The sequence below is a fragment of the Lithobates pipiens genome, unplaced genomic scaffold, assembly GCF_037356315.1.
Source record: "Lithobates pipiens isolate NorthernLeopardFrog02 unplaced genomic scaffold, aLitPip1_a1.2 Scaffold_18, whole genome shotgun sequence".
NCBI lineage: Eukaryota > Metazoa > Chordata > Amphibia > Anura > Ranidae > Lithobates > Lithobates pipiens.
Genome location: NW_027507758.1, coordinates 78,243,283 through 78,262,342, shown reverse-complemented (window position 1 = coordinate 78,262,342; position 19,060 = coordinate 78,243,283). Strand labels below are relative to the sequence as shown.

The 19,060-nt window shown below is 45.7% G+C and overlaps 1 protein-coding gene across 1 annotated transcript in view; it reads left to right on the top strand.

Annotated features, from left to right (window-relative positions):
* Nucleotides 1-19,060, top strand: part of LOC143987223 (calpain-8-like) — a 95,763-nt gene that overhangs the window by 68,919 nt on the left and 7,784 nt on the right. The window contains exons 12-19 of the mRNA XM_077485811.1: nt 290-495; nt 2,590-2,626; nt 4,463-4,525; nt 4,637-4,697; nt 6,953-7,017; nt 8,606-8,674; nt 16,143-16,243; nt 18,886-19,001. Coding sequence (XP_077341937.1) covers nt 290-495; nt 2,590-2,626; nt 4,463-4,525; nt 4,637-4,697; nt 6,953-7,017; nt 8,606-8,674; nt 16,143-16,243; nt 18,886-19,001 — 718 coding nt within the window. The remainder of the gene's footprint in view (nt 1-289; nt 496-2,589; nt 2,627-4,462; nt 4,526-4,636; nt 4,698-6,952; nt 7,018-8,605; nt 8,675-16,142; nt 16,244-18,885; nt 19,002-19,060) is intronic.

The following is a 19,060-nucleotide window of genomic DNA, read 5'->3' as shown; positions in this document are numbered from 1 at the left end:
TTAGGACATAGGCAGGAAAAAAAAAACTGTCAGGGCTCTTATTCCAGGGAAAAAAAACATTTTTCCTCATGCAGTCGGCTGTGCAGGGGTTAACTGCCCATCTTTGTCTAGGGGTGAGATGAGTGCAGATATACTTACCTAATTTGCTAATCCTCTGAGTGCAAGACCAGTCCCTGGAGTTCTGCTTTAATCATTCCCCACTCTATCTTAATTGCTTGTTTATGAGGCACCTGAGCCCACAGGTGCTCTTTATGCTTAGTTCATTGGGATCCTTCCATATTGTCTCCAGAATCTCACAGATCTGCAGCTGGGAAAAGATTTCTTTAAAAAAAATAAAGACGCAGCCCGGGTGGATTTTTACAAAAATGAACGTGAAGTATCCAAGCGGTTCCTGCTTCCTGTTGGAAACTACGTGATCATCCCAACCACCTACAGTCCCTGTGAAGAGGCCGACTTCTTTCTTCGTGTCTTCTCAGAAAGGAACTCCAATGGGCTGTAAGTAGAAAAAGTACCTGAAGATTTCACATTTTAAAGCAATCCTGTGGTTTGTTAATTTGGGGCTAAGAATGGGTTTTCTTTGATGTGAAAAAAAAAAATGCATCATTTATGGCAAGCTTAAAGGGTTGTAAAGGTAAATATTTTTTCACCTTAATGCATTCTATGCATTAAGGTGAAAAAACATCTTACAGTGCCTGCGCCCTGAGCCCCCCCCGTCCCCCCGTTTTACTTACCTCGCCGTTCTTCTTCACCACTCAGCCTGGCCGCTGATTGGCTGGAGTGGATGGATGGAAAGCAGCGCAGCCATTGGCTTGCACTGCTGTCAATCACATCCACTGACGCGGGGGGCGGGGCCGTGTGATACAGCGAGCATGAATGTGAGAAGTACCTGCGGGAGGAAGAAGCAGAGACAGCCGCCGAGGGACCCTAGAAGAGCAGGTTCGGGGCCACTCTGTGCAAAACGAGCTGCACAGTGGAGGTAAGTATAACTAACATGTTTGTTAATTAAAAAAATAAAATAAAATTTAACTTTACAATCCCTTTAAGACCCCTTTAACACTGGCGTCAGTGGTAAAGCGGGGCTATTTGGCCACTCACGGGGAGGTTTTAACCCCCCCCCCCCCGCTAGTGGCTGAAAAGGGGCTAAATCTGCCTGCAAAATGCTGCCGATATCGCAGCACTGCCTCATTGATTTCAATGGATAGCAGCGGTGGAGGAACGGTGAGTTCACCGCTCCAAAGAAGCTGCTGGCAGGACTTTTTCTGACGTCCTGCCAGCTAGGGTAGCCACATTATCCCTTTAATCCAGGACATATATTAATTACACAGGTTCTCTGGCTGATTAAGGTTTTAATTAAACTCACTTGGTGCCTCAGCTGCATTAAATCAGGATCAGATCCGGTGTAATTAATATGTGTCCTGGATTAAAGGGATGATGTGGCAACCCTGCCAGTGCATCGCTCCAGTGTGAATGAAGCAGCTGTTTTAGGGTGGTTTGCAGGCGCTATTTTTAACGCTATAGCCCCTGCAAAATGCTCCAGTGTGAAAGGGGTCTTCGTATTAGACTTGGGGGACATAACAGTAATTAGGACCCCTTTCACACTGAGCCACCACCGGCGTCAGCAGTAAAGCGGTGCTATTTTTAGTGCTGCTTTACCGGTATTTTAGCAGCACTATTCAGCCACTTGCGGGGCAGTTTTAAGCCCCAGCTAGTGGCCAAAAAGGGGTTAAATCCACCTGCAAAATGGCACCGGTATCGCAGCAGTGTCCCATTGATTTCAGTGGAGGAGCGGTGAGTTCACCGCTCCAAAGAAGATGCTGGCAGGACTTTTTCTGACGTCCTGCCAGCGCACCGCTCCAGTGTGAAAGCCCTCGGGCTTTCACACTGGAGTGAATGAAGCAGCTGTTTTAGGGTGGTTTGCAGGCGCTATTTTTAACGCTATAGCGCCTGCAAAATGCTCCAGTGTGAAAGGGCTCTTTGTATTAGACTTGGGGGACATAACAGTAATTAAGACCCCTTTCACCCTGCGCTATTTTTAGCGCCGCTTTACCGTCCTTTTAGCGGCACTATTCAGCCGCTCGCGGGGCAGTTTTAACCCCCCCCCGCGCTAGTGGCCGAAAAGGGGTTAAATCCGCCTGCAAAACGCAGCCGGTATCGCAGCTGTGTCCCCTTTATTTCAATGGGGAGCAGCGGTGGAGGAGCGGTGAGTTCACCACTCCAAAGAAGCTGCTGGCAGGACTTTTTCTGATGTCCTGCCAGCGCACTGCTCCAGTGTGAAAGCCCGAGGGTTTTCACACTGGAGTGAATGAAGCATCTGTTTGTCGTTTTGCAGGCACTATTTTTAACGATATAGCGCCTGCAAAATGCTCCAGTGTGAAAGGGATCTAATGGGTCCCTTGTGTATAATTCGCATTGTATCTCGTTACACTTCCAAACAACATACATATTACAAAATTTTAGTTTTTTCACTTTTTTCCATTTCATCAAACATTTAAGAAACTAGGATTTCCAATTGATAGGTGTATCTTAAAGGCAATCTGTTCTTATTCAGAGATCAGTGGCAAGTTTTTACATTTCTTTTATTTGTTTTAGTGAAATTGGCAATGCGGTGGAAGCAAATATCTATGAGGTAAATTCAAAGTTGTTCACAATTTATATAATGTATATATGAGTCTACAGCCCGCATACCTTTTTATATTCTTTCAAACTTTTCTGAGCTCATAATATTTCATTATTATTATTATTATTATTATTATTATTGTGTACATTTCATATTATCATTTGCAATATATTCAAACCCCAAAACAAAAGGCTTTAACAGCTTACCAGTCCTTAGATGTGGTGTTTACATAAGTTTTTAACTTTTCACTATTACCACCTGGTAATCCTGCCAGTAACAAACTTCCTGTTGTTGTGTGACCACGCTTGGCCCCTGTACTGAATCTATGGAGGTGAATCCTAGGATAGGAAGTGTTAGGACTACAAAACAACTCCCAATCTCCTCATCTCAATTACATATGGGGATGGGGGGTATGTAGTCCACAGACGTTAGATGGGAAGGCTGGTCGTTTTGAGATTTCAGTGCCATACCCAGCAAGTTGGATTTCTATTGTGGTCAATGGATATTTTCTTTACTTGATGAAAATGCTTTTACCCTGGAAAAGGAAAATTAATGCAGCCACTATATCGAAGGACTACAGTACATTTTTATTTTTGGGTTTAGATACACTTCAACCACTTGCAGACCTTGCTATAGCCGAATGACGGCTACAGCGTTGTCATCCAGTTCTGGGAGGCCATCATATGATGTGCCTGGACACTGCTGAGGATTGAGGTAAAGAGCCAATCAGTGGCTCTTTCCCCTGTGATCAGCTGTGTCCAATCACAGCTGATCACAGGGTAAACAGAAGCAAACAGGGGAAACACAAAAGCAAACAGAAGCCAGTTATCAGCAGAGCTGATAACCGACTTGTGTAAAAGGGACATTTACACTGATAATCAGGGCATTGATTGTCAGTGATCTGATTATCAGTGCAGTCCCAACAGTTTCCACCAGTGTTGCCAATCAATGCTGCCTCGTCAGTGCCTATCAATGCCCACCAGTGCCGCCTATCAGTGCAGCCTTAGCGCACATTGGTAAAAGAGAAAAATTACCTGATTGCAAAATTTTATAACAAAGGCCTCTTTCACACGGGGCAGATCAGTAATGATCCGCCCCGTGATGATCCGCTCGCTCAGCGGGGATCGCTCCGTTGTCCCCGCTGAGCCGGCGGCAGACAGGGCGGTCTCCGCACACTGTGCAGGGACCGCCCTGTCAGCTCTCCGCTTTCCTCTATGGGGGATCGGATGAGCACGGACCATCTGCCCGTGTTCATCCGTTCCGCTCTGCAGACGGACAAAAAAATAGGATTTTCCTCCGTCTGCAGAATCGGACAGTTGCGGAGGTGGACAATAGCGGGTGTCTGCGGATGCTCATCCGCAGACACCCGCTATCCCATAGGGATGAATGTATGCCCGTATTTCATCCGCAAACGGATGGATGAAATACGGACATACCATCCGCATGTGTGAAAGGGGCCAAACTATGATTTTTTTTTATTTTTACATTTCTGCTCTTTATTTGTTTATTTAGCAAAAAAACAAAACTCAGTGATGATTAAATACCAATACCACTAAAAGAAAGCTCTATTTGTGTGAAAACAAAATTTATAAAAATTTTGTTTGAGTACAGTGTAGCATGACCGCACAATTGTCATTCAAAATGTGACAGCGCTAAAAGCTGAAAATTGGCCTGGGCAAGAAGGGGGCAAAAGTGCCCAGTAGGCAAATAGGTATTATTATTGTTAGAAGCATCTATTTTTCTTTCTATCTGTTACATTTTTATTTCCAGAAGTATATAGTATATATCTATCAATCTTAAAAAGAACTAATTAGTTTGAGTGAAATAATAATTTATTTTGTGAAGCCTTTATCGAATTCTGCCCCAGAAGTGGAGCCTCAGAACGGGTGTGAGGAATCGGATGAAGAGGTAACTGACATCCTAATTATAGACACATTACACGTTTTATCATGCAATAAATGTAAAGAATGTTTGTTTTTTCCTGCTTGTTACATTGTTTCCCATCATGCTTGTATACAGCAGAGAGAGGAGTTCAATGTAGAAGACCTGAGTCGGGCTTTGAAGAAAAAGCTGTCAAAGTGTACGTTGAAAATTCTTCTCAAAATACATCAGAACAATCGCACACAATTGCTGAATTGGAATTTTTTTTAAATGTTTTTTTTTTTTTTTTTTGCATCTCATTTATTACATCCCCAAAGTATCACAAAAAATGCACACTAGAGCAGTCTCAACAAGAACAAACATCCATCTCCATGTCACATTTTGGGTATATTACTACCCTTTCCATAACAGTAGTGTTGTGCCATTTTACTGCAGAACTGTCTCCCTATCACAGGAAGAAAGAAAAATAAAGGGTCTAATGGCAGGATCCACAGTTAATAAAACTATCTTACAGGATGGAAGGAGAACCCAGATAAACAAAAACTTCTGTTAATGTTAGTGAAAGACTGCATCATACACTATATTACCAAAAGTATCGGGACGCCTGCCTTTCCACGCACATGAACTTTAATGGCATCCCAGTCTTAGTCCGTAGGGTTCAACATTGAGTTGGCTCTCCCTTTGCAGCTATAACAGCTTCAACTCTTTTGGGAAGGCTGTCCACAAGGTTTGGAGTGTGTCTGTGGGAATGTTTGATCATTCCTGCAGAAGCACTGATGTTGGAAGAAAAGACCTGGCTTGCAGTCTCCTTTCAAATTCATCCCAAATGTGTTTTTATTGGGTTGAGGTCAGGCCAGTCAAGTTTCTCCACTCCATACTCGCTCATCTATGCCTTTATGGTCCTTGCTTTGGGCACGGGTGTGCAGTCATGTTAGAACAGGAAGGGCCAACTCAACACTGTTCCCACAAAGTTGGGAGCATGTTGTCCAAAATTTCTTGGTTGCTGACGCCTTAAAGCAGAGTTCCACCCACTTTTGAGAGGTGGTCTTAAACGAAAGACTACCTTTCCACCCCTTGTTTTTGGACAGTAAAAAAAAAAAATTTCTTCTATCATACCTAGTATGTAATGTACTTCCGATCCATCCGGTCCACGGCGCAGGATGTCATATCCTTTTGTGCAGCTCCCCCCCCCGCTGTCTTCTGGGACCTGTGTGTGTGACCCAAAAGACAAGCTGGCCATTCACAAAGCGCCGCGTGACTTGCGCATGCGTAGTAGGAAACGGCCAGTGAAGGCGCAAGGCTCCACTTCCAGTTTCCCTTAATTAGAATTGCGGTGCATGCACCTGATCCAATGGGCAGATCGGCCTCAGGGGGCCGACATCGCGGGCTCCCTGGACAGGTAAGTGTCCTTATTAAAAGTCAGCAGCTACAGTGTTTGTAGCTGCTGACTTAAAAAAAAAAAAAATGTGCGGGCGGAACACCACTTTGAGAATTCCCTCCATTGGAACTAAGGGGCCAAGCCCCCAACCCCTGAAAAAACAACCCCACACCATAACCCCCCCCCCCCCCCCCTCCACCAAATATATTGGACCAGTGCACAAAGCAAGGTCCATAAAGACATGGATGAGTGAGTTTGGGGTGTAGGAACTTGACTGGCCTGACTTCAAGCCGATAGAACACCTTTGGGATGAATTAGAGCAGGGACTATGAGCCAGGCCTTCTCATCCACATTAGTGCCAGACCTCACAAATGCGCTTCTGGAAGAATGGTCAAACATTCCCATAGACAAACTCCTAAACTTTGTGGACAGCCTTCCCAGAAGAGTTGACGCTGTTGTAGCCACAAAGGGTGGGCCAACTCAATATTGACCCCTGCGGATTAAAGCGAAGGGAAGGTGACCCCCTGACATGCCACATTTGGCATGTCATTTTTTGGGGGGAGGGCGAAAACCCTCTTTTTAGAGGGTTCCAGCACCCACTTCCTCTTGGGGCACTGCAGTGCCGGAAGTAAGTTCACCTCCCTCTCGGCAATCATCTGAGACACGTCACAGGTCCCAGATGATTGCCCGGCCAGTCACAGTGCGCATCGCGGCTCACGCATGCACAGTGCATACCCACAGTGACAATGCTAGCGCTGCAGAGAGGAGGGGAGAGGGACAGGGCTTCATTCCCCCGCATCGCTGGACCTTGGGACAGGTAAGTATCCGATTATTAAAAGTCAGCAGCTGCAGTATTTGTAGCTGCTGACTTTACATATTTTTTTTTTTTTTTTGTCGGAACTCCGCTTTAAGACTTGGATGCCATTAAAAGGGTCTGAACGTTAGACAGCCTGCATCTGATCCAAAGTCTATAACCGCTTGTACACAAATATTAATCAAGGGGGCATATAGGGTAATTTAATTAATAATTGTATTTCTATTTTAATGTATGTACTTTATCACTTTTCTATTTGCAGATCCAGATATTAAATCTGATGGATTTGGCCTGAGGACATGCAGAGAAATGATTAATCTAATGGATGTATCCTTTAAAAAATGAATATAATCGTACTATTCATACTGTATAAAGTTGATATACTGATTCAAATGCTGCATGCCCTGTACTGGGGTGTGAGAGAACAGCTCAATCCCTTGTACTGGGGTTCTGAGCCTTGTTGGGCCAGCTGTAGGGGTACAGCTCTATATCCTGTACTGAGGCCCTGTGCTGTGCTGGGCCAGCTGTTGGAACACCACTCAATAACCTGCACTGGGACTCTATTCTGGGCCAACTATGGGAGGACCAGTGATGTAACTAACTGAGTTAAAGTAAACAACGTTACTTAATGCCGTTACTTTAGAGGGTAATGAGTAATCTAACTGATTACTCTTCCTCCTCATGGTAACGCCGTTCCCATTATTTGGGCGGCGTTACCGCAATTACATCTACCGCCACTAGGGGCGCAACGGATCGTCACCCGGCACTATACGCGGAGCGCTCCGCGGCCTTGGCCTTAGGAAAGGCAGCGGCTTCGGCCTAACTCCGGAGCAGCGGCCATCTTGGTGCACCCGTCGGCCGTTTACAATGTGATTGCTCCATCAAATGATGGAGCAATCACTTGTAAACAAACCGGTGCCATGATAACGCCGGTTCCTCTCTCCCCTCTGTGTACAGATCTGTACAGTGGAGAGGAGAGATCGGATGGCAGCAGCACTGTGGGCTGGATCTGTAGTGCCCACAGCACTGCTCTGTGACAATTGCAGTCACAGCCATCCCTCCATACTCTGCCAATGCTCTGCCATACCCGGTAATACCCAGCCATACTCGGTAATACCCAGCCATACTCTGCCATACTCGGTAATACCCAACCATACTCTGCCAATTTTACAGTGGGGGAGATGACGTTGATGTTACAGTGGGGGAGATTGTGGATATTACAGTGGGAACTATATGGTGGTGGAATTTTCACAGGTTTTTGCAAATTCAATTATTTGCTGATCTGAAAAATGATCCAATCTGAGAAATGATCCGATCCCTGAGTTTGGGGGGGGGGGGGGCAGATGTACATAGGGGAAACAGATATATGTGTGGGGGGGGGGGACAGATGTGCAGGGGGGTACAGAGGGGAAATAGATGGGCAGGGGGGAACACGCCCCTTGCTTACAGTAATACTAGACCCGCCTCTTGGAATATAAAAAAAAAAAGTTACTTTGCTGAGTAACTAATTACTTTTCCAATGTAGTAACTGAGTTACTAACGCAATTACTTTTTAGGAGAAGTAATGTGTAACTTAACTAATTACTTTTTAAAAGTAAGATGATCAACACTTGGGAGGACAGTCCTAAATCATGCACTGTGGCTCTGTGCTGTGTTGGGCCAGTTATAGGAGCACAGCTCTATCCTGCACTGGGGCTCTGTGCTCCACTGGGCCAGCTGAAGGGGACAGCCCTATACCCTGCACTGGTGCTCTGTACTTTGCTGGACCAGCTGTAGAAACACAGCTCAATACCTTGCACTGGGGCTGTGTGCTGTGCTGGGCCTGCTATGGGGGCAGTCCTATATCTTTTACTAGGGCTCTGTGCTGTGCTGTTTTACTACTGTCTGGAAGAGTCCTTAACCACACACTGTACAGGTGGACAATACCGGGACTCTGAGTGCAGAAGACTATAAAACCCTCTGCATGAAGCTGGATCATTATATGGTAAAGATCTGTTTGCTAGACATAGGAGTGTGCACAGGATGTGCCGGATGTGCCTGGACACGCCCTACTCACCCTGTGCAGTACAGATTCCCCCACTCCACTGACACTGGTCACTGCCCTACTGACACAGTCCATGTTTTAATACATTTTAAAATGTTTGTTTACATTTATTTCTGTGTGTTTGTGTGTGTGTAAATGTGACAACACTGAAAAAATGACACTTTGCTACCATGTAAAGCAGTGAGTGTACAGCGTGTATAACAGTGTACATTTGCTGTCCCTTCAAAATAACTCAACACACAGCCATTAATGTCTAAACCACTGGCAACAAAAGTGAGTACACCCCTAAGTGAAAATGTCCAACTTGGGCCCAATTAGCCACTTTCCCTCCACGGTGTCATGTGACTCCAAATGTGTTAAATTTAGTGGTATTGCTCTCACTCTCTCATACTGGTCACTGGAAATTCAACATGGCACCTCATGGCAAAGAATTTTCTGAGGATCTGAAAAAAGAATTGTTGCTCTAACCTAATGCAATAGGCTGTGCACATCTATGTTGCTAGATATGGGAAATGTTTCGATATGCAAATATTTTTCAGAAGATCGATGCAAATCTATTTAGTAACTGAAAAAAAGCAGCGCAATGCTGTAATCCGGGCCAGTCAATCAGTATTCACTTTTTGCTGATCTTAGTCAAAACAAGCTGATTGGTTACCATGTGTTTCTGCTTAACGTGTAACTAAACCTAAAACCAAAAATGTTATATATTGAAGCTTAGCAATCTTTTATTTTTCTTCTTTTTTTTTTTTTTTTCTCAAAGAAGCTTATTAGAGAAAAGACATTACAAACATGGCATAGATAAAATTTTTCAACAAGTTACAGTGTACAATCGGTATACTTATCATCACTTTACTTACACCAGTGTTCAACATGTTATCTTCAATATGCACCTTCAACACACTACCCAACAGGGCCCGCTGCACTGTCCAACATCAAGCACTTGTTACAGACTATAATACTTAAAGCGGAGTTCCACCCAAAAGTGGAACTTCCGCTTTAAGAACTCCTCGCTCCCTTACATGCCACAATTTTTTTTTTTTTTTTTGGGGGGGGGGGGGCTTCATTAGGAGTGGGACTTCCTGTCCCACTTCCTCCTTCTGCCCAGGGACCGCCAAGACGACGCCTCCTTTCGCCTTAGGTGGCCTCTCCCTCTAGGCGATCTCCTGGGACACGTGACAGGTCCCAGGAGATCGCCTGTCCACTCCGGGGGCGCAGCGCGACTCTCACATGCGTCGTGTGTGCCTGGCTGTGAAGCCAAAAGCTGTCACACCCGGATGACCAGAGTGGCAATGGGGGCGCCGGAGGAGAGGAGGGGGAGAGGAGCGACGATCCATTCGGCCGCATCGCTGGATCATGGAACAGGTAAGTGTCTGTTTACTAAAAGTCAGCAGCTACACTTTTTGTAGCTACTATCTTTTAGTAAACAACAAAAGCCTGGAACTCCACTTTAAGCAACTGGTCTAGAGTAATAGTCTGTCCAGTGCTAGATCCCCCGGGGACAGTCCCAGGGTAACCATCACAATGCATTAAATTTACCAGGGTGTCCTCTATGTTGGAAGATAAACCTCTCCAGCCGTAAAGTGTCAACCACTTGGTTAATCCATTCCGTGAGCATGGGAGGGTCAACTGCCTTCCATCGCTGAAGGATGGGCAGGCTAGCCTGAAAAAGGGCTCTTACAATAGCTGGTTTAGAGTTATCCTCAAGGGGGAGGTTGTCCAGAATGCCCAGTATGCAGGGTCTGTGATCTGTTGGGATATTGACTGAAAAGGCTTTATTAATAGTGTTCAGAACCCCTGTCCAGTATAAGTGAAGCTTGGGGCAACGCCACAGCATATGGATTAAGTCTCCATGGTCTCTAGTGCACTGATGGCAGTCAGAGTCTGATCTCACCTCCATTATAAACAGCCATGCGGGTGTATAATGCACCCACAAGACAATGTACAACTGGGTTAGGCATTGCGCTACATTGAGGGATGACATTTGAACCGCCTGGAGGGCCTCCTCCCACTGTTCTTCCTCAAACGTGCCTACATAATTCTCCCACTTCCACACCTCCTCCATGTAGCGAAATATGGGAGTTGGATAGCACCCACAGAGCCCTGTTGGATTGAGCTCTAACAGCATGTTGCAGCTGCATATGGTAAAGGTACATAGTTTGTGGGAGTCTAAATCGCTCCTGCATATCGGAACAAAAGCTTAATTTACCTTCTGCAAAAATGGGCTTCAGGTGCGTGACTCTGTTTTTCCTCCACCGAGCCCAACATGTCAAGGATTGCAGTTCCGGACAGTATCCATTGTCCTAAATTGGACTGTATTTAGTAAAGCCTTCAACGACCTGTGTCTGGCCTTGTTCCATACCTTTTTGGATCAGGGCAAATGTGGGGAACCTCTTATTAGATTTTGCATAGACCAGGGCCTCTAATCCCTCCGCTATGTCATTAGTCCCCATTACTTGGCACATAAGGGCCTTGATAGGGTCTGTTTCAGAGTTTCCTCCCCACCTCCCTTTGCGGTGGAGACATGGCCCAAGCAATATGCTGTAGTTGGGCCGCTAAGTAGTACATGTGGGGAGTTATATACCAGCCGGACCCAGGACAAAAACAACTCCCCAAAGCCGAACTTGCCCATAACTGCTCAAAGGTATTGCCACTCTATGCTGTCAAAAGCCTTATGGGAATCCAGCGACAGCAGTACCTTGTCACCCATATTATGCGGCTGGGCTTGCAAGTTAATAAAGTCTGGAGCGATTTATGGCAGTTGATTTTTGGGGGATGAATCCAGACTGGTCCGGGTGAATGATAGAGGAGATAACCTTATTGAGTCTCAAGGCTAGGACCTTGGCTAGGATTTTAATATTGCTCTGTAAAAGAGATATTGGTCTATATGAACCCGGCTACAGCGGGTCCTTACCCGGTTTCAGTATGAGCACAATATTGTCTCTAGTCGTGGATATTGGCAGACACTGACAGTCCCTGGCTGAATTAAGTAGATGGGGTAGAATGGGTCCCCCCATATTGCTTATAAATTTACATCGGGAGGCCATCATCACCCGGGGCCTTGGAATTAGGGGAGAGGTTAATCTCCTCCTGCAATTCCTCTATTTTAATGGGGGGGGGCCTCCAGAAGAGCTCTTTGGGATGCGGAGAGGCAGGGCAACTCAACGGCCTGTAGGTAAGTCTGCAATTCTGCCTCCGAGTAGCCCGCATGAGACTGGTAGAGATCTGAATAATACTCCACCAGCTCCTGCATAATTTGAGTAGCAGTGTTCACCATCCTTCCCTGTTTGGTGTGTAGAGCACCTATAGAGGGGGAGGCCTGGGAAGACTTCACAATTTTCGCAAGTAGATGGCCTGTCTATTTCCCCTCCTTGTAAAAAGCAAGTCTATTGAAAAATCCCTTTCTATCAGCTGGTATATGATCTACCGCCTCTTGTGCAGCCAAACAGGCCTCCCTATTAGAATCATTGGGGTAATCAATAAACCGTGTCTCTAGCTGACTCGCCAACTGCTAAGTCTGCTCCTCTCAGGAATGCTTTAAAGGCATTCCAAGCTGTGTTCAGTTTGGGATGATCCACAAGATGTAGCCAAAACTCTACATTTGCATCAGTTATGCCATCATGGGAGGGGAAATAGGTTTAACCAAAAGGCATTGAGTTTCCAAGGGGCCCTTGGCAGGGTTGTTAGCATTCAGATAAACCAATAGCAGAGAGTGATCTGAGATACCCCTGACTAGATATACAATGTCATGTAAGAAGCGGGACTTTGGGGTGTGCATAAGCAGAGTTCAATCCTAGAGAGGGAGAGATGCGTCTTAGAGAAGCAGGAGAATTGTTTCTGCTGTAGGTTGCGGCGAGGGTCTATCCATCCCACCTTCTCGGAATTTCCGCAATTTTGCGGCCAGTCACCGGAGGGGGATGTTTGTCCAGGACAGGGTCCATATAGCAACTAACCCACAACAATCAGAGGTAGGTCAGGGTTGCCTAGCTCTAATGCTAGGAGGGTTCTCAATGCCTCTGAGTTAAAAGGAGGTGGAACATATAGAGCAGCAAGAATGCATTTCAATTGGTGCACTTTACATAGCAGGATCACATACCTCCCCTCTGAATCAATCAGTTTGTCATATACTTGGGAAACCACCAATCGGTGCACCAGTACACTCACCCCACCTTGAGTAGGAGGTGTGCGTGGAATGGTACGCCCATTCCACCCATGTAAAGTTAACACAAGATACCGTCTCTGGAACTAAATGAGTTTCCTGAAGGGCATAGATAGCCAGTGAGTGCTTTCTGATGACAGACACCATGGTACGTTTTGAGTGGGTCCTGGAAACCCCTAATATTCCAGGACAGTACAGGGACAGTGTTTATTAAGAAGTAATAAAGTATCTGTGATAGGGTAAAAAAAATCCCCAGGCCTTTCGTGCTCGGGATAATGCATGTTCCTGCTCAGCCGAGCAAAATATACCTGGGTGTACAGCAGCATGTCGGTCACAGGGCATTCAGTGTTGAGGCACAATTCTACATGCACAGCGGTTGGAAGTGAGGTCAAAAGTTCTGGAATCATAGCAGCAGCTTGGTTGAACTGTGAAGAAAATTAGTGACCTAAGAACAGTAGAGTCACCATCACTATGTGACTGAAGAAACATTCGTTAGCCAGCAATTTCCAACTCGGTCGGTCAATAACTGAAAGTAAACAAACCAAGAGCATATAGGGTTGCTTCGAGCAGCCCAACTGGCAAAACTCAAAGGGAATCAATTCGGTCTTTCCTGATAAACATATGGATTTTGTAAAATTCACATTGCTCACAACGCTGAGGGGAGAAAAATGTTTTGTCTCCCAGCCAAACTGCCGATGTCCTGAAGAAAAATAGGCTAAAGGTAGCCTCCTCTTTGCTCACCACACCCCCGGAAACAGCCCTCCTGGTCTGGCGCATAAAAATTTTGTTGCCATCAATCCATGTAGATGCGTCTGCCGCAGATTCAAGTGTGCTTGACCTCTGACCATAATGCGGAGTCATGTTGACAACAGCATGGCATATGGAGCTTGGAGTTGTTAAAGCCTACATCCGCAAACCTCTCTCTGTGGCGCTGTACTTCTGCAGAGTATTCGAGGTTGAAAGATATGCATGCGCCATTCCCTTGCTTTGCAAGTTTAATTTCCTTGTCTTTATAGTAAGAGAAGCCTGGCTAGGAGGGTGCGAGATAGATGGCCTGGTGGGAGAGGCCTGGGTGGCACTCTGTTCCACCGAGTACAACAAGGTGAACACCTCCCTCCCAAAGACCTTGAGCAGCCATTTTTCCCATTAATTCACTGGGGTCCCTGCCTTCCGTCTTCTCCGGGAGCCCCGCAATTCGCACATTGTTCCTCCTCAGATGGTTCTTAATATCATCTGACTTGAGCTTGTTTGCCCTAGCAAGTTTTGCTGTGATCTGAGCATCTCTGATTTAGGGGGGCCATTTTGTCTATCTCGCTAATGCGACCCTCTGCAGCAGTGGTGCGCTCTCTAACCTTCTGCATGTCATAAGGGATAAAGCCCACTTCCTCTTTCATACTGCCAAACTGCTCTTGCAGAGTATGCACAGAGGCTGTGCAAGTATGTACCGCTCTGAAAATGTCTGCCAGGGTGGGTTGTGCGGCATCCTCATCTCCCCCATCCTCCTCAATCTCAGGGAGAGCTGAATCACTAGTGGCAGAGGGAGTCTGTGAGAGCTGCTCTCCCTCCAGTGCTGCATGTAATATAGCAGGGGTGGCCTCCATATCTTCCTCCCCTCTCTGCCCCAAAAGCCCAGAAAGTTTTTGTGTGTAATACAACACGTCCCTGGGGGTCCTTCCCATTTGGCTTGGAAGTTCTAGGCGGCTTACCCGAGTCCTTCAGCTTGTCAGCACCACATGAGCATCTGGAGAGGAAGGCTGTGGCACCATGTTGGAATTCGGACGGTCCCCCGGTCTCCCCCTGTTTTTGCGGGTCTGCATGGCATCCAAAGTGTCCAGTGGCAGAGTCAGGAGTGTCAGAAGTAAGTCCGGCAGGGTTGAGGATCGAAATCCTATGGTTTCACATGCTGGATCAAGCAGGATCAAAGCAGGATCTATAATGGGAGCTCTGTTAGACACGTCCTCTCACATGATGCCCTTGGCCACGCCCCCCTTCTTCATTCTTAACTGAAGCATAGTAAACTATGTTTATTGCAGGCTGCAGAGAAAGGGTCTGGAGAATCTGTCCTCAGTTTATATCTTTGTCTTAAAAGTGAGAAATCAGGGGTCTGTTTTACACCCTTGATATTTCACCAAAGCTACATAACGGGGTTCCTAAAATAAAAAAATTGTAAAAAAAATAAATAAAAAATAGTATTGTAAAAAAAAAAACTACTGATACCTCCACTGCCATACTGACTACTGACATAAATCCTTGCTCTACTGATAACCTCCACTATGCTGCTAATCTACACGCAGGTGTGTTTGTGCTCTAGGGTGCACACACTAATACAATAGTCTGGGCGTACCAATGATTGTATAGCAGCGTAATGCATCATACTGCTGGTTAGTGACATTTAAAGGGGTTGTAAAGTCTCCAGGTTTTTCCCCCTAATTAATTTTATGCATTAGGGTGAAAAATCTTCTGTGCTACAGCTTCCTCCCAGAGCCCCCCCCCCCCCCCTTTATTATCTGAAGCCGATCGTTCCAGCAACGAGCTCGAGCCCAGCAGCTCCAGACGCTGTCTCTGTCCTCATTGGATAGATTGATTGCAGCGGGGGCCTCCTGCTGCTGTCAATCAAATCCAGTGACACAAGAGTGGGAGGTGGGGCCAATTCCTGCTGTCTGTGTCAATGGACGCAGCAGCAGAACCATGGAAAGGAGGATTGGGGTTGCTCTGTGCAAAACCCTTAAAGGAAATGTAAAGGTTAGTGTTTGTTTAAAAAAAAAAAGAAATGACATACTTCCTTTGTGCAGTTGGTTTTGTACAATCCTTCTCTTCTGGGGTCCCCCAGCAGTACTCCTGACTTTTCCTCTTCTCGAGTGCCCCGTTGGAGAGCCGCTCTCCCTCGGGGCACCCGCGTGGGTGCACTCCTGTTTCCACTGACACAGACAGCAGGACCCGATTCCCGCATCATTGGATTTGATTGACAGCAGCGGGAGCCATTGGCCAATCCAATGAGGATCTGAGACACCGGCTGGAGCGGGTGTGCCTGCCCCCACTACTGGAACAATCGGGCTCAGGTAAGTAAAAGGGGGGCTTTGGGGGGCTGCTGCACAGGAGGCATCAGTATTTTAAAATCTTAAGGTGAAAAACCCTGAGGTTTTATAACACCTTTTAAGTGCATAGCCTTGGACTGCCTAGAATTCACATTCAGGACTGCCCATGTTACTAGCAGTAATTACTATTTGTTCTTCTTTATGATTCCCTTTACAGAAAATCTTCCTGGAAGTTGACGCCGATCACTCCGGATCCATCGATGCCTATGAAATGAGAAATGCCTTGCAGGCAGCAGGTGACCAAACTCCTAATATTCTGTACTGACCAGTGTAGTGTCATGAGCCTCGCCCATCCTCTGGAACTTACTACCCCAATCTGTCAGACTGTCTCCAAATTTATCCACTTTTAGGCGATCCCTGAAAACTTGCCTCTTCAGAGAAGCCTATCCTGCCTCCATCTAACAACTTCACTATTCTCTCCATTAGCTCATCCCCCACAGCTATTACCCTTTTGTATAACTTGACCCTCCCTCCTAGATTGTAAGCTCTAACGAGCAGGGCTCTCCGATTCCCCTTGTCTTGAATTGTATTGTACTGTCTACCCCAATGTTGTAAAGCGCTGCGTAAACTGTCCGCGCTATTTAAATCCTGTATAATAATAATAATAATAATCAGATGAGGAGGGTGCCTATTGCTGTACAGAAGCCTTGATCTGTTCAATGTTGCTGTATCCAAAACTGTCCATCGTGAACTTGGAAAGATTTTGGAAGATTTTTGTAAAAGAAACACATTATAGCAGCTTTGTATTTATTAGGCTGTTGCTGACCACATAATACATGTGCAGCGGAAAAGAAGGTGGGCTTTAAAGTTGTTGTACACCCTGTACAACCACTTTTACCCACAGGTAGGCCTATATTAAGGCTTACCTGTAGGTGCTTGAAATACCTCCAGGGTTTATAAAATATTTACAAAAAGCTGAGCGCCGATGACTATGGCGCATGCGCCGATGTCATCGCGCATGCGCTCTTTAGAAAGGGCACATCGTAAATGGGTCATGCCGTGACTGGTGGCTCCCGTACGCATGCGCTGGAGTGACATCACGTGACTCCAGCCAATCGCAGAGCCAGAGTTTGTGGCCCCAGAAGGATGAGGGGTGAAGATGGACGCTCCCTGCTGGTGGGGACAATGGTAACATTGCAGGCTTCAGTTTCAGGTAAGTGAAAGATAATAGGCCACTATGTAATGCATAGTAGCCCATTATGCTTTACCTTTGCAGGGAAATAAAGGGGAAGTAAAACCCACCAGGGTTTACTTCCTCTTTAACACCCACATGCCACAGATATGTGTCTATGGGTGGCAGAGGTTTCTGCGCTGAGAGTCCACTCACTGTGCACTCCCAGCATAGAGACCAAACTGGACAAACGGGACCAGCTCCCAATCATGTGATCACTGTGGCCACATAAGGCCCTTTCCCACCCTCTGGCTGGCCAGGAAGTAGTTAATACATCATCAATTGCATTTTTGAATGCAAGCATTATTATTCTTATAATAATTGTTATTCTTTACAGGATTATATATAGCACCAACAGTTTGCTCAGCGCTTTACAATATAAAGAGTGACAGTACAATTACAATACAGAAGGAATAGGAGGGCCCTGTTCATGGAGCTTACAATCAAAATAGAGGGGGAGGTGGTACAAAAGGTAATAGCTGCAAGGGATGATCTGATGAAGGTGCCTGAATTTGACATGGTATCTATCAGCCCCTTGCAGTCCTTGTACGGCAGAGCACATACTGGTAGAGGGAGAAGCAGCATAAGGAGCCAGTAAGTTGTGCTTCAGTGCTCATGTGCTGACAAGTGACATGCTGATAGGAGAGAGCAGAGTGACAGATGTGCTCATCATTCTGCTGCTTCTCCTTTCACTGTCCAATCACAGGCTGAAGGTGGGGAGGTGACCTGTAAAGCTCACCACACGTTAGTCTGATTGTTTTTGGTGAATATAATGGAGATTGTACAATGTAGTGTGAGGGCCTGCCTGATTGGATACAAAATGATTGGTTAGATTAGGGTGCTCCTATTATGTCATTTTGGTAAATTTTCAAGTTGATTGTAGACCGTTTATATAGTCAAATTGTAACATGTATGGTGGCCCTAATGCCCCATACACACGATCTGAGTTTTCGTCAGGATGGTTTTTCTGACGGAACTCCATGTCAGGAACGCGGTGATGTACAACACTACGAAAAGCCTAAAAAATGAAGTTCAATGCTACCGAGCATGCGTCAAATTGCTTAGCATGCGTAGGAATTTTGTGCGTTGGAATTGCTACAGACGATCGGAATTTCCGATAGAAACTTTTTCCGCAGGAAAAATAGAGAACCTGCTCTCGATCTTTTGCTGGCGGAAATTCCGCCGGCAAAAGTCTGATGGAGCATACACATGGTCGGAATTTCTGACCAAAAGCTCACATCCGAGTTTCGTGGCAGGATTTCCGATCGTGTGTACGGGGCTTAAGTGTTCCTAATGGTCAGCAGAGGAAAATCAGGTCTTCTGCCCTACCCGACAAGGCTGTGGTGTGTGGCAGAGCTGTGTAAATCTCAGGACTGGATGGGCAGAAATACAAATCCTTTGGCAGCTAAAATACTGGCCTTTAATATTCAACTGTTTTCCTGGAGCTCAGGTTTAAATTGTGATTTTGTATAATAAATCGCTACAGCATTTTACATATGTCATTTAGAAGTGAGATTTCAGTCCTGGAAGTATTTTGCTTTTGTTGCAATGTGTGAGGCCCAATGTAGGAAGATCACAGCAATTATCAGTAGATTACATAGCAGAAGTCATCTGTACACTAGTGATGGGAACCTGAGAATATTATTGTGTGTTGTGTGTTGATGACCCCTATAAGAGGGGATTTAAATTTTATTTTATACAGTTACATGAATTTTACTTTATTCGCAAGTTTTAATCTCAATACCAGGATTCAGGAGATCATTGTACAGCGATACGTCTCCAGCGATCTGTCCATCAATTTTGAAGATTTTATAGCATGTTTGATTCGCTTGGAGACTTTATTCAGTAAGTGTTGCAAGCTGCTCAATACTGCCCCCTGTCATCCTTGTTGTGTATAAAGGAAA